Here is a 23,834-nt window from a genome sequence, read left to right as displayed (position 1 = left end):
CAGGGAGGAGAGATCAATACCAATGCTCACTATATTGATGTGATTTGTGAATACTTTGGCATATTTCTTCGGCCAACCGTGAGTAAAATGTGTGTCCATCTTATCTTTTGTAAAAGGAAATTTTTATATTCACAAGTTGAAGGTAAGGTTGGTTTGGTTCTCCTGATAACGTTTTTATGTTTTAAAAGAATTTTAAAAATAAAAAATAGTTTGATAATTTGTTTGGTTGTAAATATGTTATCATTTCTTGGTAGGACAATGCAAACCACCATTTAGTATATGTAATTGGCATACTTCATCTGATTTCAGTTAGTATAGTTGAGAAAAGATTTTGATGAGATATGTTTTTTGAAATTCCAAGTACCCTTAATTTATTGCCCATTATTTGTGAATACTTTGGCATATTTCTTTAGCCAACATGAGAAAATCATGTGCGTATATATTTATTACTTGTGTAGTTCAAGTAAATGCGCACACGGTTACAATATATTATCTGTGTAGTAATATTTCATTTTTGTAATGTTATCACAAAAACTTATCGGTGAATACAAGCGACAAGTCACATAAATCCTAGCAAAAGACAGCAGGGTCTTTAAAAGTTGTGAAATCATTTGATATAATTACAATCTTGTTACGTATGGGAGTACTGAATTGACGCTTTAAATTTGAAATTAGAGAAAATATAATTCAAAGATTCGGTGTCTAGAATTTAAATTAAATTTCCCTTAATTTCATATCCAAAGCGCGGATTAAATAATCCCAAACATAATATCTAAGATGTTGCAATTCTTAAGCTTTTGGTGTAATGGAAAAAAGGTTTTGTGAAATTCCCAACCTGACAATCCTATAGAATAAAAGAATATTTTTACCTTTACACAATAATTTTATTAAAAAGTAAGTGCACTGAATGTGGTGGATTATTGATGCAGGTCATCCTCACAGATTGTGACGTGGCATAGGAGTTCTTACTGTTGTGTTGGCACGTGCTTTAACCAGGCGTTGTCTGTTAGGCGCGTGCCTAGGGGAACACTAAAGCACTTTCAGAAATGAAGCTCAAACTGCCAAACATGGCGTCATTAAGTGGTATTGCAAAGGATGTGATTTTGTTAGTGCAGCTCATTGGGGGGAAATGAGATCCCTAATATAATTAAGTCGATCATACAACAACAACGATGTAAAAATAATGTATTTTTGATTTAATGATGTTGCATTATCTACATCTTGTCATGATTTTTTCTTAAAGCACTAAATAAAATGTAATAAATGAAAATATCAAACACAAATACGAGGACCTAGAAGAAGTAGACTATCCAATGGCAGAGATGTTTGTCTATGTGTCTCTCTTCTTGTTATGGGAGTTACTGTGTGAGCTTGATCTGCCTTTAATGCTTGCAATGGGTGCATGTATTCATAGTCCTAAGTTCTTTGGGTGAAACCTAGTTGACCTCCACTTGTTGGTCCTTTAGATTATGATCCCTCCAAATACCCAAGGGGTCAATTCCTTCATTTCACCATGTCGTAAAGTGGCGTGGCATGGTGTTTTAAATCTTTAATGCAGATATTAAATGTATTCGGTTGGACAACAATGGCAGTGGTTCAAACATTAATGGTCCTAAGTGGGAACATTAATAGTGATTGTAAAGGCCTCTTTCACCATCCCATTGGCTAGACTTAATACTTGTGTCAGACATCGTCCAACTTTTCATCCACTAATCCATAATCATTTTAAGTGTCCCAAATAGTAGTCGTAAATACGAAAAGGTCCTACCATTACCATTTCCTATATTTGGTGACTTTGAGTCGAGGCTGTGAGGCACTACATATTGCAGGTGGTATTTTTGAGGTTTGATGCCCTGGCGTGGTGTCAAGATTTTCTTTGGACTTAAAAGTCAATCTTCTCAAGGTTTGGTGACTTCGCGTGGACGTCAGGATTTTCTCTGGAGTCAAGAGTCATACTCTCGAGGTTTGGTGACTTAGCTTGGCTTCAGGGTTTTATTTGGACTCAAGAGTTGTACTCTTGAGATTTTGCGACCTAGTGTGACGTCTGGGTTTTCTTTAGGCTCGAGAGTTGTACTCTCGAGGTCTGGTAACCTAATGTGATATAAGGTTTTCTTTGGACTCGAGAGTTGTATCCTCGAGGCTTGATGACCCGTCGTGACATCAGGGTTTTCTTTGAACTCGAGAGCCGTACTTTCAAGGTTTGATGACTTGACATGACGTCAGATTTTTCTTTTAGGCTTAAGCGGATAAGTTTTTTGTATCAAGGGTTTAGACCACGCGGGCCTTCTTTTGACTTTTCAAAAAGCCATGCGGCTACTTTGTTGGGTCGTCTTCGGCCAAGTTGGCAGTGTTTATTTGATTTTTCAATGTGCCATGTTATATGACACTTATATATCTCAACGTAATATATTGTACTCGATGTGTTATGTCACATCCTCAATTTAAAATATCCAATACAATGGAGAGGTTCTTGATTCCTTTAGTAGGCATCATATGTTACATTTGCCAAAATAATAATAATTATAATAAATTATAATAAATTTAATTTTCCTTTCTTCCTTAAATCTGATTTTACCAATTAATCCTAATTTTATGCCAAAATTAGAAACCGGCCATCACCTCATATAGACAAGAGTTTTACAAAAATTCACTGTGCTTGCTGCAAGAAGACACAATTTTTGAAAAGGTTATTGTCAGGGCATCTTTTGATGCTTGGAAAATGACACAATCGTTTTTAGTTATTGGTATGATATTTTGATTTTTATCTCTCTCATTTTCTCTCTCATCAACTCTCTCCTATAAATACCATGCATACCTTGGCTTTTAACATATATGCAAGTATATATTTCACAGCTTATAAGAAGGCTCTATTCATAGACCTGAATTGTGTTCCTCATTTCTCTCACATTTTATAACTTTAGAAGGATGGACAGAAGTCACTTGCAACGCCAGGTTGCCTACATGAGGAGGTCCTTCTTTGATCAGGTAATTTCTCTTATTTGCCCTTAAAGGTTCGGAAAACAAACTCTCATGCCTGAGCCTTATCGATGACATGAAATCGTCGATTGATTAAATGCTGACACGTAATGAAATAAATGCATTTTTATTTATGTGACATGTTCTCCGCCACTTTGAGATTGCAATCCAAATACCCCATTCAGAATATTTTCTTTTTCTTTTTCTTTTATGGGACATCAAGATGTTATGTTTCTTCTCTTTTCTTTTTTTCTTTTTTTATTTATTTATTTATTTATTTTTATTTTTGGTCTATTGTTTGGTTGTGTGCAACCAATCAAATGTTTTGTAAAAAGACCTTTAAAAGCATGGCCAAAAGTTACTTTCCTTAAAAGTGAAATGTGATATAGGGCTATCTTCAAACAATAATTTATATATATATATATATATATATATATATATATATATTATGAAAATAGTTTTCTTTTTTTTGCAAAGATTGGGTTAAACTTTTTTTTTTTTATATTTTTAGAATTCTTGAAAACTGTTTTCAGATGTCGAAATTAAATTGGTCTTATGCATTTTTCTTTATCCACACACACACATATATATATAGGGATACCTCGACGAGCAATTTATTCAGCTGGAGGACTTGCAAGATGATACAAACCCCAACTTTGTGGAGGAAACTGTGCGATTATTTTACAGCAATTCGACTAGACTGATCCGAAACATAGAACAGGCACTGTAAGTAATTTTTATTTTTGTGTTCATTACAATTTCAACAATGTCCTCACAATAATAGCAATAACTATGATGAAAACAATAATAGCAATAACTATTAATAATATACAAAGTATATATTGTTGAATGCAGGGGGGAGTATCCTCTTGATTTTGGCAAGCTGGATGATTACATGCATCACTTCAAGGGTAGCAGCTCAAGGTAACTTAACTTACACTTCCAAATATAAAGTTAGATATACGTCGCTTATAACAAAAAAAAAAAATAATAATAATAATAAATAAATAAAAGTGCTTATAAAAAATATATATATATATATATATATATATATATCTGTGTGTGTGTGTGTGGATATGCATTAAATTAAATGCATTTGACACCTAGAAAGTGGTTGTCCCAACTCCTAGGGTCCTATAAACTTTGGACTATGGCTCAAATTGAGCTAAGGACCAACCAGTCTTCATCTGGTTACAATAATTGAGAGCCAAGCTCAATCTAAAATCTTGGTCCTTTTGCTTGAATCATTATCCAAAACTAAAGAATAGAACAATTAACAAACGTCGTCTCATGAAACAGAAGTCACTATCTTGGGGTCACCGACAATATATATGTTTCGGACTTAGTGTGACACACGTGTTTGGAAACGTGTGCCACGCTAGAGAAAAGAAAAGACATCATTATTCAATGGTGCTCTTCAATATTATCTTAAATTAAGATATATTCCACCTTTCAAAAAAATAAAAAAAGTAAATAAAGATATGTTGCACCACACAATTCTCACCTTTTGTCTTCAAATGGGATGTACAAAAAAAAAACAACAACTAACTTATGGACCTTAGTAATGTAAACTCTTATTCTGAGAGTGTCATTTCACTTCTCCACCTAGAAAAGGGTTTTTATTTTATTTTATTTTTTTAAAGGTTTTGACATGAATTCACCAACATTCAACATCAAGAAATGAATATGGGATGTGCATTATTTATTTATTTATTTTCCTTCTTCTTTTATTGATAACATAATTAAGATGCAACTCTTAACAGCATTGGAGCTAGGAAGGTGAAGATTGAATGCACAAGGTTCAGGGAGTACTGTGAGTCAGGAAATGCTGAAGGGTAATCTATTTTCATATTTTACAGGATTGAATTGGTCCCAATACTTTCATTATCTCATAGATGTGTGTGTGTGTGTACTGTGTGATGTGTTGGAAAAATGATTCAATTAGTCTAAATAACTATGCATTTTGGTTTGCATTATTTTGTAGATGCATCAGATCATTCCAACAAGTGAAGCAAGAGCATGCAACTCTTAGGAAGAATCTTGAAACTTATTTTCAGGTCTCTCTCTCTCTCTCTCTCTGCATATATATATATATATATATATATATATCTGTGGCTCATTGTTACATTATTTTTTCAGTTGGCAAGACAAGCCCATCCAGCTTAAACTGAGAGTGCCAAGTAAGAGAGATGATGAAGATAAAGAGACTCCTTTGTGGTGAATTTGTACTATCTAAGTGCACAAGTCTTCACTTATCAAATAACACCACATTTACCTTTCAAAAAAAAATAATAATAAAAAATAACACCACATTTCATATGTTAGCACATGTAACTTATGGTTGTTTAAACCTTACAAATGATATCCATGCAACTTTAGCTTTTCCATGATTTATTATGTTGTTGTGGTTGATCCTCCAAGTTTATCCATGCATATGGTGAGGGTGAGAATAGCGGGGCTAAAACAATGTGGGTCCTTAGTGTGGGCTCGCGAAGCCCGGGCCCAATGACGAAAGGGCCCAACTATTCCCGGATCGAAATCACTCCTATGATCGAAGATTCTTCACACGACTTGAAAATGCTTTAAGGTATTCGGAAATGGTCGAAGTAGTTGAATAAGAGGATCAATAAGAGGATCACTATGACTAATACATATATATATATAAAGAACCCTATCTCCTTTTCACAGTGCTACTTGGTCAAGACTCAAGATGTTAGGTTTTGGTAATAATGGATGTTGATTGGTTGGTTAAGCCCATTAGAAATTATTGGCTGTTGGCATAGTGGGCTCATCTTTTTGGCCCATTTGGTCTATATTCAGGGTTGTAATCATATTGGCTCAGACTACACACATATTTACCTAGTCACCATTACTTCAATAACAATAGTTCGTTTTTGGCACTACAGTGTCTAACTACCTGTTCCCTACCTACAAGCCTCAAGTTATATATGTGTGTGTGGTATATATATAGGGTTGGCCATGATATATACCTTCCAGGAGAGGGTAATGGTCGGCTAACAAATAGTGTATACTATACATTACATCACAAGCCAACCAGAGGAAGTATTATTGTCACAAACACACACACACACAGATTTAAACAAGTATCACTTAATACGATAGCTTCACATCATTGACTTTTCAATTAAGTGTGATGACCAATTGTACGAATTAACGATTCCTCTCATACTAAGTTGGATTACTATTGCGACACTGTTATCAATAAAGTAAAACTAATTTATCTCACGACGGTGTAAACTCAGCTCAAACAGTCATGTAGCTAAGCCTTTAAAATTACAAGGATAAGTCATTAAATAATAAAATGCAAGGTCTTCCAAGTAAAATTGATCAGTGAGGGAAAAAATGTAAACACCCACTGTGGGACCCACATGCATGTGTTTGTTCGTTATTTGTCTTTGGTGATGTTGATCCAACACTACTACTAGAAAAGGTACAACAATTAACTTAAATGCCATGAAAGATTTCTTATGTCTAATCCTTCTTGGGCACCATATTTGTGTCCCTATTTTTCTTAGAATGCAACCCAAACAAATAATCTACCTAGTATAGTTATACAAGTGTGAGCTAAATCAAACAAAGCTGGAGTGAGAGCGAGAGATAAAACCCAAAAGCATTAGAATTCTTTGTATTTGGTTAGGAAAGAGAGTAATTAAGGAGGGATAAAGCATCCCTCTTTCCTTCGTATTTTCCTATCCATAAAAAATGGGGGGAAGATGATAAAGAAAGATGGATATATAATAACTAACAAATATATAATTTTCATTTTTAACCTTCCCAACAGTTTTCTTGTTAAACCCTATTATGTTAATGAGGGTATATTGGTAAAAATAATACAAAAACTCTATTTCCCTTCCTTCCAACTAAAAAAAGAAAAAAAAAATGTCACTCTATCCATCCTTTCTACAATCTATTCCATCCAACTAAACAAAAAGTAAGGGAGATATCTTCCCTTCCCTAGGGATGTCTTATCCATCCCTCCCCCTTTCACTTCCATCCATTTTTCCATCATTCCAATCAAATGGAGTATAAGTCATAGAGTAGGGTGGAACAGAAATGCGCATAGAACATAAAAGCAGCACCCGTTTAAAAGAATCCTTAATTTATAAAGAAAAAAGAAGGCACACGGAAACTAGAAAATAGTAAGCATCTATGCATATTCTATAGGGCGAATGGCAAAAAACCCCCCTTCGACTTTCACCCGTTTGCAAAAAACACCCATAATGAATATTTTTAGCAAAAAATCCCCTTCAACTATCTTGAGGGGGTGACTTTAACTGATGTTCGTTTAAATAATTTGCTGAGCCATTTTTTTGGACGAAATTGCCCCTTAACAGTAAAGGGCTTTTTAAAAAAAATTATTTACTCTCTCGTCACGTCAACAAATTCTTCATATTGTTTTATTCATACAATAGTGTTTCAATATTATAATTGAATCATATATTTTTATGCAGGTGCGCTGTTGAATATAAAGAGTATTTCAATATTATAATTGAATCATATATACTATAATACTATATACGTGTGTGAAAATTAAATCAAATTTATTTTATTTACTTTTATCGTATCAATATGAAACCATATTTTAAGTCAAGTTTATTTTATTTTATTTTATTTTTTATCCTATCATATCCATATGATAATTTTTTCCTAATATCATCTTAAATTAGTATGAAATCATATTATATGTTTATGTATAAAAGGATATTTTATACGAGCTTGCATAAAAGTTAAATGATTATAGCAATCTTACTAAAAGTAATAATTGTGTTGTGTTCTTCTCAAAAGGGACAACCACCACCAAAAAAAAAAAAAAAAAAACCAAAAAAAATGAAAAAAAAAAAAAAAAAAAACCCCTCAAAATTTAGGGTTTAAAACCCCAAACTGTAAATCTTCAAATTTCAGTCCAAACTTGCATTATCTTCGTATAGCTATTAATGCGAGTGAGTGAATTGCATAAGAAAGACGAATGATACTGAAAGTCGGTGGATGATTCACTTGGTGTAAATGAACATATTCAATGCCCATTTTGGTTGATTCGCTTGGTGTAAATCAGCGAGTCAATTCTATAACTTTTGTAAAGATTGAGTCCAAACGTGAACAAATAGAAATAAAATTCGTTTTAGGCAGTCACCAAAAAAAATTAAGAAATCGTGGGTAATTTGGTAATGGTGTATTTTTATTAAACGGACGTCAGTTAAAGTCACCCCTCGGGATAGTTGAGGGAGATTTTTAGTTTAAAATATTCATAAGGGAGATTTTTTGTAAACGGGTGAAAGTCAAGGGTTTTTATTTTTTTATTTTTTTGCAATTCGCCCTATTCCATAACATTTTGTCACAAATCACAAATGCAATGAATTGATGGATTATAGGACATGTTAGATGTAACTAAGCCATAACATGCCACTAATAATTACAGTCACCATCTTTTAAATCAAGCATGCTATTGTTGTGTGTGTGTGTGTGTGTGTGTGTGAGAGAGAGAGAGAGAGAGAGAGAGAGGGGACGGCTGCAATGGTTGGAAGTTTTGTAGGCAAAACGTTAATGATCATGACAATCAATAAGTGAAGAAAAAGAAAAAGGGCAAAGAAGAAAAGGGAATAAAGGTCCAAAAAAGCTCTTGAAAAGTGATGAGTTGGGTTCTACCAAGACAGAGTGATCTTGAGGTATTAGTGCGGTGTTGGGGTCCTCCACTAAACAACATTGGTGTGTGCCAAGTTTCACTTGTGCTCATCATGATTACCATGAATTGATATATATATGTATAGTTATATACTTATATACACATACACACAATATATGTTCATTGAACACATACATTGCTCCCTTTGAAAACAAATGGAAAGCTCTTAATGCACCAAGGAACAAAACGCAAAGTATCCCAACAACCCTTCAAACACGGATAGCATGCGCATCATATTCATGCCCACTAGTTCAAGGAATATCTACCACAGATTCACAGGGTCTAATGTAAAATTGTTCAATGTTTAGAGTCCAAATGTAATAACACTCACTACTGGGGAATAGGAATGCCAAATTAGAATATATAATATTTTATATATATATAAAGTATTGCTATCAAAGAGGAGAATTTAAACTAATCTCTTTTAATACATCTGTATTAACCACGGGATTGAGGAAGTTTTTTTTGAATATGTGAAAAGTCGAACCACGCATGATCTGTCAACATCGTATGCATATTGTCCACGCTCTCTTCTCAGAATTCACGATTTTTCTCAAAATGTGTTTACAAGGCGATATGGGACAAATCACCTTCCCACAAATTCCGACTGGGGCTGATCTGACTTGTATGAGCTTGTGTTGCTGTGTTAACCATTGGATTGAGATAATTTTTGAAAAGTCAAACTAATCACAACCCACTTACCGTGTAAATATTGGCCATACTCTCCTTTCGATGCTCATATTTTTCTTCAAACCCCCCCCCCCCCCCCCCCCTCCAATATTTCTATAGGGTGCCAGCCTAACCTGCATGGGCTTGTGTTGTTGTGTCAGTTTTTTCTCAAAGTACATCTACATGATTGAGTGGTGCATATCCACGCATATAAATGTCATCAAACATCTCCCTTAGAAGACGTGAGACATTAATAGTGTGTAATACTTTCTCGACTTCAAATTGGAGCCAGTACTTACTTCGGACTTGTACACACTTATACATGCGATTTAACTGATTTATTTTTTTCTTAATTGGAACTTACACACTTCCTCCTTCAAAAAATTGTTTGCACTCAAAATGAGTCAAATCTTAAACCTAATACTTCTTGATATACCAGGCCAAGTGACTTACCTACTTGAGCCAACTCTTTAGATTAACTTATTTATAGTATGTGACAATTTAATAAAGGGCTAAAATAATAAATCCCCCACTACTTTCAAATTCTGATCTTAAAACCCCAACCTGTTTCAGAAAATCTCTACACTTTTAAAAAGTGATCACATTGTCCCAATATCGGTGACCGACCCGTTAACCGAGTTATGAAATGACAAATTTAACCTTACTAGTTAATGTTAAATTAAAAACTAAAAATTATTCCCCCCCCCCCCCCCCCCCCCCTCCCCCTTCTCTCAAACTCTCACCCATTTCTCTTTAAAATATAATTTTTAGTTTTTAATTTAACATTAAATAATAAAGTTAAATGTGTCATTTCATAGCCCAATTAAGAGGTTGGATACGGATATTGGGGTAATATGATCATTTTTTAAAAGTGTAGGAATTTTTTAGATTTTTTGAAATAGGTTAAAGTTTTATGATCAAAATTTAAAAGTAGTTGGGGGTTTTATGATTTTAACCCTTTAATAAAAAAGACTAAAGATAAAATATACTTAATTATATGTCAAACAAGAAAAAAATAAAGGAACTGATTTTATCACTCCACACTTGATTTCTAGCATTCCATTTTTTTAATTTAGCAACTGAAATTACTGTTTGCCCTTCTTTTTGTATCAAGTTTCCAAATAAATTCTATATACTTCATTTAAGAAATGAAGGGTAAACTTCTCATTTTAATTATTAAAATTAAAAGGGTGATTGAAGTCAAATGTGGAGTGTTAACATTAGTTCCCAAAATATATGCACTATTTTTTCTTTTACATCTACGTCGTCTTCTATTATATTACTTGATATGTATAAAGTGAGTTTTGAATTTAGGTAATTACGTTTGAGTCACAATATGTTGACTCAAATTGACACAATATTTACGTTTGATCCAACAATTTGTTTATATAAATAGTATGATGATTAAACTCGTTTAACTACACGTGTCTATGTGATGAATAGGTTCCATGTATAATGCATGTACAGTTTTTGTTGCTTGTAGAAACCTTTGTTTTCCATATTTACTAATCTAGTGTGGTTTTAGGCCAAGGAATCTGTTTTTTGTAAACTAATTTCTACATAAGAGAAAAGAGAAAGGGAAAAGAACCCACTTTCAAAATATCCAAACAGAAATCAACACACACACACACACACACAGTTCTCAAATGCCCTCTCTTTCTACATATACTATCACACCTCTCTCTCTTTAGTCCACCCCTCCTTTCTCTTCTCTGAGCTAGATTCCTTATATAGTGTTTGGGTTTCATTTTCCTGGAAAATATATTGCTTTCTCCAAATACAAGTGCTTCTAGTACTGTCATCAAGGTACTTAATCCAAACTCACTCTCTCTCTCTTTTCTATATTTGGTTGTTCCTTGGTATTTCATTTTCCAAGTGATTCCCACTTTGTTTCATTAGTTGTCCTGACTTTGTGCTCTTGAAATTTTCCTAGGGAGGAATCTTATTTCCATCCTGTTAATTTTCTTGCATTTTCCTTCCAACTTTCCCGGAAAATTATGGAGGATAAAAAGTTAGAGCTGAGACTTGGCCCTCCAGGAGGAGATCAGGACAATGCTCTTCTCTCTCTTGGTTACACTTCTTCCATGTACAACAACAACAATATCAATTCATGTGGAACCAAAAGAGGTTTAGTAGGAGAGAGAAATTGGTTGATTAACAGTAATTCTACTGTTAATGCAAATTCAGCTGTGCCCAATTGCTCAGAGAAAAGGTAATTAACTTTCTTTTTCTACTTAATCATATCTTAATTTGATAGGACTTGGGAGTGACTTGTAAGTCCCAAAAGTACATTAGCTTTTGCTTACTTTAACTATTATTAATTAACAAAATTTAGCTTTGATAATTTAACTTTTTGCCCTTCCAATCCAAGACCTTCTCTCTTTCAAAGTGTTTTGTTTTGTTTTTTTTTTTTTTTTTTTTTTAATCACACACACAAATAATGGAAAAAATTTCAGTTCAACTAACAAAAATATTCAATTCAATATCTTTTCTGTGTTATATATTATGTAATTTATAAAATTTAAAAATTATGAGTTATATTAATAGTTTCTCTTTGGCATGCAATTTATATATATATGTGGTCTAAACCCTAATCTACCTCTGAATTTGGCTTTGGCTCTTAACTCAAGCTTCAGGTCAAGGTTTTGAGAGTGGTAGGGAGAGAGAGAGAAAAAGATGGGCCTAGCTATTTAGGCTCCCAAAACGCGATTAAATTTCAACTTTCTATGTTTTTTATTTTATTAATCAGCTTGATTAAAGAGTTAAGCAGATGATTTACTCATGAACACATGCAGAATCGCGGTAGCTCCGGTTGTGGGGTGGCCTCCAATTCGCTCCTTTCGGAAGAATCTTGGAGCCAGCAGCTCTCCGAAAGCAGCACCAGAGTCACCAAATGGTGTGCCAAAGGATGGAAAATCTGAAAATCTCAAAAACAGTTTGTTTATGAAGATCAATATGGATGGAGTTCCAATTGGAAGAAAAGTTGATCTCAAAGCCTATGAAAACTATGAACAACTCTCCTCAGCTGTAGATGAGCTCTTCAGAGGTCTTCTTGCAGGTAATCTACAAAAACTAATCATACTTGGAACTGTTTGAAAATGTTGATTTGTAGTTTAAGATAATATGTGTTTTTTGTTTTTTTGTTTTTGAAGCTCAAAGTGATTCCTCTCCCTCTTCAAGGGAAAACGAGAGGGAGGAAACGAAAGCAATCACCGGATTATTGGACGGAAATGGAGATTATACTCTTGTTTATGAGGATAGTGAGGGAGACAGGATGCTTGTTGGTGATGTCCCATGGCAGTAAGCACTATACCTTCGCATAGCAAGCTTAGTTTCTTCCTAAAATATTGTTCATTTTGTAACCTAACCTAAAGCTGTGTTTGGCCTCTCTCTCCTTGACAATTCACTCACAATCCATGTCAAAATCAATTTTATCTTATTGGATTATTAGTTTTGTTCGTCATTAATTTCAAAGTTCTTTTTTCTTTTTTTCAAGCATGTTTGTATCTACAGCGAAGAGGCTGCGCGTTTTGAAGACATCTGAACTCTCCACTCTACATCGTGAGTTTTATTTCTTAGATCAATAATAAGTAAACCGAAAGTCATTAAATATGATGACTTCATCATGATGTCACCCCCTTCTTACATATATGACTTCATCATGTATTCGACTCTCGAACTCTGTGACACAACTCTATTTTTTCAGGCATGAAATGAATATCCATATATTGCATGGTTTGGATATGGATTATGTACATAAGATATGACTGGGACTATGTATTATTAAATTATGGATTTGATTACAAATTTAGTATGTTATGTTTGGGAGAGCGGAATCAGTGCTTTGGATTTGGGATGGGAGGAAATTTAGTTCAAATTTTGTACTAAATTTTTTTCAATTCCAATACCAAGGCACCGATTCGGTGCTGTCAAACATAGCATTAGATACTTTTCATTTCATTTCCTACTTATAATTGAAAGAGAAATTCACAATTTGGACTGATTATTGAGCTTTGTATGTGCTCAGTGAGCTGCAAAAGGTGTTGATTGATCCTGCATGAGATGACAAGAAGAAGAAGATTCAAAAAGAAATTTCCATTGTCCAAAGACCTGGCTTAAGATTCCTATTATTAGTGTACTGACTGTGAGAGAAGAGAATGTAATTTGCAATTAACATTTTTTCTTTTTGTAAAAAAAAATAAAACAATAAATCTTTGGGTATTGATAGTTTGCTTCTATTGTAATATTGTCTCTCTTATATTGTAATATATGGAATCCTCTTTAGGTTTTAATTTCTCTTGATTTTGTCACTATGGATTTTGGCATGTTTTCAAATGAGTCCAGTTCAATTTTGAAGAGCTTAGGCACAAGCACAGACTCAAAACAGTGGTAATGCATCTTGTGTTATGATGAAAATGATTTGTATGATTTGGTTGCCTTCAAAATTCATTAATTGGTATGATCTCTCTTCTATGAAGGGCAAGTCGAGCCCCGCAAGGGGCATGTTGTGGATGTGCGTGTCTATTTTAAAAACTGGTTGTAACAAGCCTCTGGTTTTATGCTAAAAGGTTAGAATCCTCTTATGACCTATTCAATCAAAAAACACTCTCTATATGCAAAGGTAAAACCGCATACATCTAACCCTTCCCTCACCTTGAAGTGGCGGGCATTGAGCCAACCCCTTTTTTGTTAGTTAAGATTTCTTTAAAAGTTCTTCAGATAAAACAACATATATCTAACCCTTTCCTGACCTTGTAGTGGCGGGCACTGAGCCAGCCCCTTTTTTGTTAGTTAAGATTCCCTTAAAAGTTCTTCTATTGCACACTCTCTATAAAGATAAGACTGCATACATCTAACCCTCCCCTGACCTTGAAGTGACAGGCACTTCCCCTGACATTGAAGTGACGGACACTGGGCCAACCCCTTTTTTGTTAGTTAGGATTCCCTTTAAGAGTTCTTCTATTGTTTGGTGCTTGGTAAACAAATCTGCCAAAAACAGGTCAAATTTTCTGCAGTAGATACAAGTAATAGAATCTTGAAATTTCCAGGAAAATCAAACAGCACATTCAGTACAGAATCAAAAATCTCCTCGTATGAAAATTAAAATGCAGTCACCTCTGTCCTTGAAAAGAGAACAGTCAGTACCAGACACAATGACTTCCAGCTGATTAGAAAAGAAAGAACGAAACAGTACGACGAGCATCTAGAAAAGGACCCAAAGTAATTCATTCAAGAAAGGGACCACACCCATTGTGTCTTTCAAAGAGCATGATGGATACAAGGAAATTGAAAAGAAAAAAAAAAAATGCAACGTGCATCAATAAACTAGACAATTCATAATGGCTGTGTCAAAAAACCACTTCAATGTAGTTTGAATTGAGAAGAGAAAATAATAAAAATAATAATAATTGCAGTGAGAGCAACACGCATTTCTCAAAAAAGAATAAAAAAGCCCATAGAATGCTACATATCGATATACACTTTTTCAGCCTGAGTGCAGGGAATCAAGCTACCAACCCAATATCCTTGAAGTATTCATGCTCAAGAGCACTCCTGGCTGTAATTCTTCTGCTCGGATCCAGGTAAAGCATTTTCTGGAAAAGAATATAGCAATAACTTAGCAATATGAACACCAAGATAGAGGTAATGGTTCTTGTAAGTGTTGTTTGTGACTGTCTATGAAGTAGCGATGAGCTCAAGGCCACAATAACTTAGTAGACAACAGAAGTCGGTTACTATTAGATAATGGAGGGGAGGGAGGTTGAAAAGATCGATTTCAAAACTACGATATATTTATTTATACAATATTCAGTAAGAAGATACTATAACAGGCAGGATATAATAAATGAGCTGCAGGCCAACAGAGAAGAAGTCAATGGAGGTCTTTTTACAAAAGGAAGGTTAAACCAGTTTGATGATAATAGGTGAAAGCAGACACCAAATGACAAGTTCTCTAACAGGTATGGATGCTTTGGCATCATCATCTTGTCCTCAATGCGGGATGCAATTCTAAATAAACATATCGAATTCTCAACTTACATTAAGAAGATCAAGACCAGCTGAATCAAGATTGGGGACCACTGCTGCTAGGTTCTGCAAAGTACACAGCACTGGGTGAATCTTTCAATTCCAAAAATATTGAATATTCAAGAAGATCAAAGGAACAGCGTCACAACATCCAAAACCGAATCACCTTGGACGGCCACTTTGGAAAGGCAGATTTATAATCAGGCAAAGATGTCACTCCTGGCCATGTATCCTCATTTGGAGTTCCCAAGACTCTTCACAGAAAAGAGCATACATGAATAGATAGATTGGAAATACAATGCATAGCACATAGCAAAAATTGCCTTGAACACCTTCTATAAAGCCAGGCTACTGATATTTCAATCATAATTTCCAGTTCCTTCCATTTTTTTTTTTTTTTTTCTCTTTTTGATTGGAAGAGGGCCAGGGACGGCCAAAGAACAGCAATTCAATGAACTTTGAGCCATGGTCTATTCAAAGTAATCTGAAGCCTAAACAATTCAAGTTTCTCCAAACATCATTATTTATTACATATGAGTAAGAAGGGACCAACTAAATATTTGGGTTGTTCCAAATGAACACCATGTGCATAGGATTCTTACAAGGTGTGCAAAATGCTAAAAGAGGACTTCAAAAGTATTTATAGTATAAGAATGAGAATTTGATATACCAGGCTGCTTTTTCTATAAATAAAAAAAAACAAAAAAAAAAAGGTGAGGGTTGAAGCCTCAACAATGTTGGCTCCTTAAAACTTTTTGCGATTATGTTCTTACCCAATATTGTTCTGCTCTTAAACTATATCATGTGATTATACCAGGCTGCTGCTTCTATCAAGAAGAGTAGGGGTTTAAGCCTGAACAATACTGGGGGTTTCGAGTTGAACCTTATCAAAAAAGTTCTGCAACTGTTTTTACAGTTAAATTCAAGATGACTGCATCCTTAAATTACAAATATTATCATAATAGGAATCACCAGCTTTAAACTATTTAAGTCATTGCAGAATTATTTTTTCCTTGTAAGTCCGAAATTCATTGAATTATATGCTAAGCCCAGTTTTAGTTGATGTGGGTAGTGGCACTAGGTGGATGGTCTATCCACCCTTAAGTGGTATTACCTGCCATTTCGGAGGGGTGAGCTTGAGAGATGTCTAAAAGAAACCGGTTCAAAGTCAAATTTCACAAGGAGATTTAAAGATCACTGGTCTAAAGCACTCTTGATGAGCAATTGGGGTTTCAGACCATCTGCTCATGAATTTGTTATTTTATTTTATTCACAAATTGCCAGTACAGGGCTCGAACCCCTCACCTCCCCTTGAGGGAGGAGAGGTTATACCATTGGGCTAATGGCCTATTGGTATCTGCCCATGACTTAATTAAATGTTTACACAAGGGTCTCTTTATTATTATTTTTCGTGTGTGTGTGTTTGGGAGAAGGGGGGGGGGGGGGGGGGGGGGGGTGGTGCATTCATTCATCTATTTATTCCTCTATGGCAAAGCCAATTCAGAAGTATAGCAAAGTATTGATGCAAAACACTTGTACAGTTTTGCCGCTAATACAGTAAGACTTTTAATGGGATGCTCTCCATGAAACAAAAGAATAAATGTGGTTAAAAGCTATAAAACCTGAAAATCTTAAATAGTTCATCAATCTCAGAATCCCCAGGAAACAATGGCCTCTGGTTCACCATCTCAGCAAATATACAACCCACTGACCACACATCAACAGGAGTAGAATAGTGGCGAGACCCTAGGAGTATTTCTGGTGCCCTGTACCATAATGTCACCACCTGGAAAGAACACCAATAAGTGCCCGACATGGAAACAATAGCCCAACTGAAAAGATCCGTCATTGGAATTGCTCAACATATGATAACTTAGTGGGAAACAAAGAACATACAGGAGAGTGCATTGAGCATTATTTCTCAAAAGCAAAATTCAACCAAAAATTTGAAATTTTATTTCCTCAACAAAATTATTACGAGCTTTACAACTGTGGCTCAAAGCGTGGTTTGGTTATTAGGGCATTTAAGCCCTGAACAAGGATGCTATTTGAGTTGTTCACGATTAATTATAATCTCTAACTCGCAAAGTTTAAGACAAACAACCTCAGACCTGTTCAATCATTAAATAGCCGAATATAACTCTAAGTCTCTAACTTCTTATTGGTTTTTACATTTTTGTCTGAAATGAATCTAAATTTGATTATGGTCATCACTCTTCAAAATTGAGACCTAATTTTTTATTATATATACACAAGCAAAATGATTCATATGCATATATACAGATTAGAAAAACAGAAGGAAAATCTGGGATGGGGTGTAATAATCTATTCTATACTACTATATAAATGTCAATAGTATTTTCATTTCTATATAAAATTTTTAATGAATAATAAGTCACATATTCAGATGTATTATGGATATTTAAATGTTGCTTTATCATGTTGTGAGATAATAATCTTAATTTACATTTCTTATTATTGTCCTTGGATAACTTAGAAACCTTTTCTAACTGTTTAAATGTGCATAGCACGTGGAGTTTTACTGGTAAAAGATGTATGACAAGGGATAAACAATATTTATGGAGATGCTATTAGGAATATAACAATGTCGGGCAAACCTCAAGATGATGCACCCTAGTACCTCATGTGTAAATGTCCTGACAGGAATACCAAATGCTCTAGCCAATCCAAAGTCTGCAAGCTTTAGTGCATTGGTACGGCGATCTATCAGCAAGTTTTGAGGTTTCAGATCTCGATGAAGAACTCTATGAGAATGGCAATAAGATATACCACGAAGTATTTGATATAGAAACATCTGCAAATTGAAAAAATAATGAAATTGCATCTAATTTAAGTTTCATCGCATTTAATTTTAAGTAGCCCAAGGGATCTGGATCATCATCACATTTAGATCAAAATCCAGATAATGAAAGCTCTACCAAAGGAACAATGCATTCAATCTCGCATCCATCAGAAAGAGAAGGGGTGGGTGGGTGAAACCTAAGATAATATAACTAATATAAGTTCAGGAAAAAAAATTCAGTTATAGCTGCAGAAAACATTTCTCTTTGCTAGCTTAATAATTCAACAATTCAGCAAAAATGATGCAAACATTTTAAGGAGTGCAAGTCTGCTGTTCCTACCTGACGCAATTCTATATAAAAAAATAATAATAAAATAAAAAGTTCAGGTCCTAGCCATTTCAGACTCTGGCTGTAGATAGAAAACTAAAATAATTTGTTAATAAAAACTAATTTCAGTTACTTACAGTTGGAAAATTATTACCAAATGAACTACAATTATGTCAGTACCAAAAATCTCTACAAGAGTTTCTGTATGTCTTGAGATGGGGTACACTTAAACTCCAGAATTAATCATCTATATTAAAAAATGTCACCATATTCTCTCCATGCATTTCCAAAATCATGGAAAACAAAAAATATCATTCATGTATCCAACCAATTTTTTCTAATCTTGAAGCACAGCATGCACCAACCTCCAAAGGGCAGGAAGGTCTCACTCACTTTTATTAGACGAGGATCCTTAGAGAACTCTGGACATGAATCCATGTGTTTCTTCAAATCCAAGTCCAGATACTCAAAAACCAGATACAAGCGCTTCTCACTGTGCACTACATCCTGTAATCTGTAAACCACATGTTTATGAAACATTTTAGCACGAATTCATACATAAAAACGTCAAAGAAGAACAGTTAGTAATCTAACACACACACCAAAAAAAAAAAAAAAAAAAAAACAGATATAATTTGCATAATTCATTCTAATAGGTTTAGTCAAGCAGAAGGGTTGTTCGTATTTCATCAAATCTATCAATGTCAAATACACTGGCAAATACCCATGTAAAACATCAATCTGGCCTCTACCTTGTACCTCCTTTCTTCATCCTTTTTTTCCTTAAAGTTTCCATAAATGGCACTTTACATTCGTGCTAGACATCAAACAGCACACCAATATCCTTGCATGTGTCAACAATTTAAGAGTCAATGAAAAAAAGTAACATTCATAGAAAAAAATGATAAATGTCTGGGGGCTTTCTATTAACTACGATCTGATAAATCTGACAGTTCAAGTATCTGTGCTGTGCTTAGGGTCTGGTAGAAGCCTAATTCAATAAAAATAGAGATTAATTGGCAAAGAATTTTAGGTACAAAAGAGTATGGTATACTACATTAATAGGCATAGTTAAATCACCTGACAGGGTGAAAGTGGCTTCCTAATCAGGACGTTTTCTTGTTGCTAGTTGTTTGACCAAAAATCATAATAACGCTTCAATTAGTACTAGTTGCTTCACCACCAATCACCGTAACACTTCAATTGACCAGTTGCTTATGATGCAAATAATAAATTGCACAATGCAGAGAAACTTACTTCAGTTATTGACAAGCCTCTGGATGGAAAACTCACCATCTTTTCTTGAGCATTATACTTAGTTGTTAAACATAATTATTAAAGGATACCAAACCCAACAAGAGCCTTCCTCCAATGCTCTCAACTTGGGTCACCTTATAAACCTGCCTCCAAAGGCAAGGATGTGTAGCTCCATCATTTTGATTCATAAAAACAAAAAAATCCAATCTGTCCCACCACCCTAAATTTTTTCTTTTTAATGATTAGAAACCAAAAGTATTTTTTACACATTAAAATTAGCTGGAGTAAATAACTCATTATACAGCTATATTGAATGTCACCAGTTAGTCTAACTCCATGTGTCATTGTGATGCTCTCTCTCTCTCGCATTTGTGTTTATGTGTGTCTCTCTGTGTGCAATTCTCTTTGCATGAATTCTTTTTCCTAAGGCGAAAATTCTCTTTGCATGCATGTTCTCTCTCTCTCGCATTTGTGTTTATGTGTGTCTCTCTGTGTGCAATTCTCTTTGCATGGATTCTTTTTCCTAAGATGAAATTCTCTTTGCATGTATTTTTTTTCCGAAGATGAAAAGCTTAAATTTAGGTCACTGGTGTGCCATCTCAAATCAAGAGATCTTTGTTGCATCTCTCGAGAGAAGGATGCTTTTCATTTCTTCTGCATTAATTCTTTCATCAACCAGAAAAGAGTGCCTAATATGTACACACATCCATTTATATGCAAAATGCCAATAACAGTCTTACCACAGCAAACAAAAAATATAGCATATCTTTCACTCTCTATCTTATCAAAAAATATAGTATACCTTTCACTCTCTATCTTATCTGCCACCCTTTCTAATTAATAAAAGAACCATATGGTGGTGTCATACCTGACAATGTTTCCATGCTGCATCTCTTTCAAGAGAGAAATTTCTCTAATTGCTGTGCTTGGCACGCCCTCGTCTTCCTGCTCCAAGCGAATCTTCTTCAAAGCTATAGTTTCATTGGTTACACGGTCACGGGCCTTATAGACCACCCCATAGGTTCCTTCACCAATTTTCTCAACCTTTTCATACTGCAATAGCCATAAAAATCACATATAGTAGATGACAAAAATTGTTGAGAAATGACTAAATTTCATGCAGAAATGAGAAATTTTTACCTGGTCCATCAGTCCACGTCAAAGAGCTCAATAATCAACAGAAATATCTAAAGCCGAGTGGAAGGAAATACAGAACAACAGCGTCATGTAAGTAAAAGTATAATAATTTATATGAGTGTGTAAAAACAAGTGATTGAACACACAATAAATTGGAAAAGGAAAATGTCCACAAACTAGTAACAGAAGATATGGTATAACCACTAACATGATAGGCCCAAAAAAAAAATAGAAGATGGCACCACCTCACAATAATCAAGTAAGACATAAACTAATAAACATTACAAAAAAAAAATCCAAAAAAAAATAATAATAGAAAAAATAAAACAGACAGAGAGAGAGAGAGAAGTGAACGGAAGCAGAAGAAAATCGACAGGAAGCATAAACTTCAATTAAAAGGACCCAATCCAATGGCAGAAATACAAGTACCAACTTCTGTAGAAATTAACAATTAAAAAACCCAGAAAGCAACTCTCTCTACTTTGAATTTAGATGCTGACGAAGGTAATGCACAAAGTTCATTTCTGTTAAGTCCTCTGGCAGAGCAGGAAACATATAAATTTTTATTGTGCCACAATACGCCATTTTGTTCGTTCATAGTTGTCATTCCACATTTAAAATAAACCACTTCATGAATTGCTCGGTATAACATTGCCTAGATTTATTTAAAAATTAAAAAATATTATAAACAGTTCCATCTGCAATTATAACAGTAATAACACCAAATGAACGACCGTCTTTGAAATTATCATGGCCAATTTAGCACAATTATATACAATGTCACTTCCTTTACAAATAAAGCGACATCAAGGCTCGTCATTTTCAATTATGAATATATGAATTGATAAAGAAGTGTTTGAATATTGCAAGAGTCTGTATATGTAAATGCAAACATATAGTCGAACAAGGTCCATAAATTTCTACAGTTCTGATCTCCCTAACAGATCTATTACAGTATCTAAGAAAACAATATCAATGAAAAACAAAACCCAACTCGAATTAGATCTTTAACATTCAGATAAACTATTCTCAACTATACATACATACATATATATATATATAAACACACACACTTGTATAGAGATAAATGACATACGAAAGAAATTTAAGGAACATATGTGGTGAAGGTGAGAAAAAAGTACGAAAGGATTCACCTGGAGAAACGATCACAGCGAATGGATTGGGGAGAGAGAAAGAAAGAGAGATGGGGTTTTGTATGTATTAGATCAGTATCGAACCCTAACCCTAACCACTTCGCCTTAGTCAACCATTGGTCCACTCACTATTGTGGTACTAAATTACTAATGCAAAAACTTTACTTAGACGCCCGCGCATTTTATTTAGTCATTTTGGCGCTTTTTTTATTTTTTTTGTTTTTTGCCATTTTGCCTTTTCCCTTTTCCCTTCGTTCTTTATCTTTTGTGCCTTTCTTTTTGTTTATAGTTTGTTTTTGAAGTTAAAGCAAACACTTTTCCGAAACCTGAAATCTCAACTTAAGTAACACCATCTTTTTTAACGGGTATTGTTTTTACACTCTTGTGTGCTTTGATTTAAATTTTTATTATTTAAGATTTAATTCTATTGTCTTTATGTTCTCGCTCTCGAATTCGTTCTCACTCTTATTCACGTTTCCACTTTTTGTGACTTAGCTCTTAACCCTCTATTTTTTTTAAAAAAGAGATATCATATCAATCTTTCCAATATTGTATTTTACCTTCTTTTATTTTCAAGAAAAGATACTCTAGAATTGTATTTAGTTTGGCTCACTAAAAGCGAGAAATTAAATAATATAAAGCATTAAAAAAAATTTGTTTATTTTGCTTCCATTATAATCAAAAGAAAATGATGGTATATGAATTATTTGTGGTCATATATTGAGAAATCTTTAATCTCATTTACACATGTGAGAGATACAAGGAAATTTATAAGAGCATTTAGTATTATCACTAACATGACTTAAAACTAAAGTTAATAGAGAGTTATGTAAACATACTTTTTAATTTTGTTTATGTAAACATACTTTTTATTGGAGATGGGACTCACTGAGTCACTGTGCCAGTAGTCTTGTAGATGTCTTCTAACTCAGCAAATGGAGCCAACTAAACAAAAAATTATTGGATACCCTGGGGGTATGGTACCCTAGGGCATCCCAACCATTGGATGTGGTGGGGCCCACCACCACATCCATAATCCAATGACTTTCATCATTCTGGGGTATTCAATAATTTCTCCACCTAAACATCCGACATGCCATCAATATAGGATGCTCAGACCTTAGGGTTCCATTTATTTCAAAGTAAAATATTTTTCTTAGAAAAAAAATATATATATATATATATATATATTTATGTAAATTATTTTATTTTATTTTATTTTTATTTTTGGGTATTTAGCAAATGTCTAGGTAGAGTCCATCAGGCAGGCATATAAAATAGTTTACCGATAATTAATGAATAAGTTATTTTTATTAGGTTTTAATATTTTTTTTTTCATAAATATTTTTTGACAACCAAACACCAAAACATATAGAAAATATTTTTAAAAAAATATTTTAGACTCAAACAAACGGAGCCCTATGTTTTGACTTGGCATTGCATTTGGGCTCTATTTATGTAAATCTTTTAGAAGTAAAAAGCTTTTTCAATTTTCAATTTTTTTATTTTTTTATATTTTGTGCGTTCCAGTTGAATTATGGAAATAATTTTAGGAAACCAAAAGATGCATGTTTGTGGCCCACGGAGTAAGATAGTGATAGTCCATTGCATATTTTGAATTTAGAATTAGAGATTAATTAACTTTCTCCATTTCTAAATCCAAAACCCAGACTCAGTGCCCCAACATAGCTTTAGATTTTACCTAGTAACTCTATTTGTCACAGGCCTAACTCTATCAATCACAAACCTAACGCCCACTACTCTACACTGCAAAGCAAGAAC

At 34.0% G+C, this 23,834-nt stretch overlaps 3 protein-coding genes across 3 annotated transcripts; 2 read left to right on the top strand and 1 right to left on the bottom strand.

Moving 5' to 3' along the window:
- Positions 1–2,824: 2,824 nt before the first annotated feature.
- Positions 2,825–5,370, top strand: LOC132303758 (histidine-containing phosphotransfer protein 4-like). The gene is made up of 6 exons (XM_059801157.1): positions 2,825–2,985; positions 3,572–3,702; positions 3,832–3,900; positions 4,740–4,811; positions 4,961–5,033; positions 5,116–5,370. The coding sequence occupies exons 1-6, from the start codon at positions 2,926–2,928 to the stop codon at positions 5,140–5,142; spliced, it is 432 nt and encodes a 143-aa protein (XP_059657140.1). The 5' UTR covers positions 2,825–2,925; the 3' UTR covers positions 5,143–5,370.
- A 5,575-nt stretch (positions 5,371–10,945) lies between these two features.
- Positions 10,946–13,650, top strand: LOC132303757 (auxin-responsive protein IAA26-like). Its single transcript, XM_059801156.1, has 6 exons — positions 10,946–11,152; positions 11,280–11,558; positions 12,142–12,404; positions 12,499–12,646; positions 12,843–12,907; positions 13,374–13,650. The coding sequence occupies exons 2-6, from the start codon at positions 11,344–11,346 to the stop codon at positions 13,391–13,393; spliced, it is 711 nt and encodes a 236-aa protein (XP_059657139.1). The 5' UTR covers positions 10,946–11,152; positions 11,280–11,343; the 3' UTR covers positions 13,394–13,650.
- A 900-nt stretch (positions 13,651–14,550) lies between these two features.
- On the bottom strand, positions 14,551–22,210 carry LOC132303756 (cell division control protein 2 homolog A). Its single transcript, XM_059801155.1, has 9 exons — positions 22,053–22,210; positions 20,902–20,948; positions 20,630–20,814; positions 18,898–19,018; positions 18,015–18,188; positions 16,996–17,159; positions 15,540–15,627; positions 15,386–15,439; positions 14,551–14,940 (listed from the first exon to the last, which is right to left on the bottom strand). The coding sequence occupies exons 2-9, from the start codon at positions 20,908–20,910 to the stop codon at positions 14,851–14,853; spliced, it is 885 nt and encodes a 294-aa protein (XP_059657138.1). The 5' UTR covers positions 20,911–20,948; positions 22,053–22,210; the 3' UTR covers positions 14,551–14,850.
- Between the last annotated feature and the right edge of the window lie 1,624 nt (positions 22,211–23,834).

Source organism: Cornus florida, unplaced genomic scaffold (genome assembly GCF_030987335.1).
Source record: "Cornus florida cultivar Cherokee Brave unplaced genomic scaffold, ASM3098733v1 CherokeeBrave_3.0.0_Hap2_Chr04, whole genome shotgun sequence".
Classification (NCBI taxonomy): domain Eukaryota; kingdom Viridiplantae; phylum Streptophyta; class Magnoliopsida; order Cornales; family Cornaceae; genus Cornus; species Cornus florida.
Note: the sequence above shows the minus strand (reverse complement) of the source record. Positions and strands in the feature narration are given on the sequence as shown.

Excerpts from the sequence above, each read along its gene's own strand:
- LOC132303758 (XM_059801157.1), top strand. The coding sequence starts at position 2,926 with ATGGACAGAAGTCACTTGCAACGCCAGGTTGCCTACATGAGGAGGTCC. Across the intron at positions 3,703-3,831 it reads CGAAACATAGAACAGGCACT|GGGGGAGTATCCTCTTGATT; the intron begins GTAAGTAATTTT and ends TGTTGAATGCAG. Across the intron at positions 4,812-4,960 it reads GAGTCAGGAAATGCTGAAGG|ATGCATCAGATCATTCCAAC; the intron begins GTAATCTATTTT and ends ATTATTTTGTAG.
- LOC132303757 (XM_059801156.1), top strand. The coding sequence starts at position 11,344 with ATGGAGGATAAAAAGTTAGAGCTGAGACTTGGCCCTCCAGGAGGAGAT. Across the intron at positions 11,559-12,141 it reads CCCAATTGCTCAGAGAAAAG|AATCGCGGTAGCTCCGGTTG; the intron begins GTAATTAACTTT and ends GAACACATGCAG. Across the intron at positions 12,647-12,842 it reads GTTGGTGATGTCCCATGGCA|CATGTTTGTATCTACAGCGA; the intron begins GTAAGCACTATA and ends CTTTTTTTCAAG.
- LOC132303756 (XM_059801155.1), bottom strand. Across the intron at positions 17,160-18,014 it reads TCAGGACATTTACACATGAG|GTGGTGACATTATGGTACAG; the intron begins GTACTAGGGTGC and ends TGTTCTTTCCAG. Across the intron at positions 14,941-15,385 it reads CTGGTCTTGATCTTCTTAAT|AAAATGCTTTACCTGGATCC; the intron begins GTAAGTTGAGAA and ends ATTCTTTTCCAG.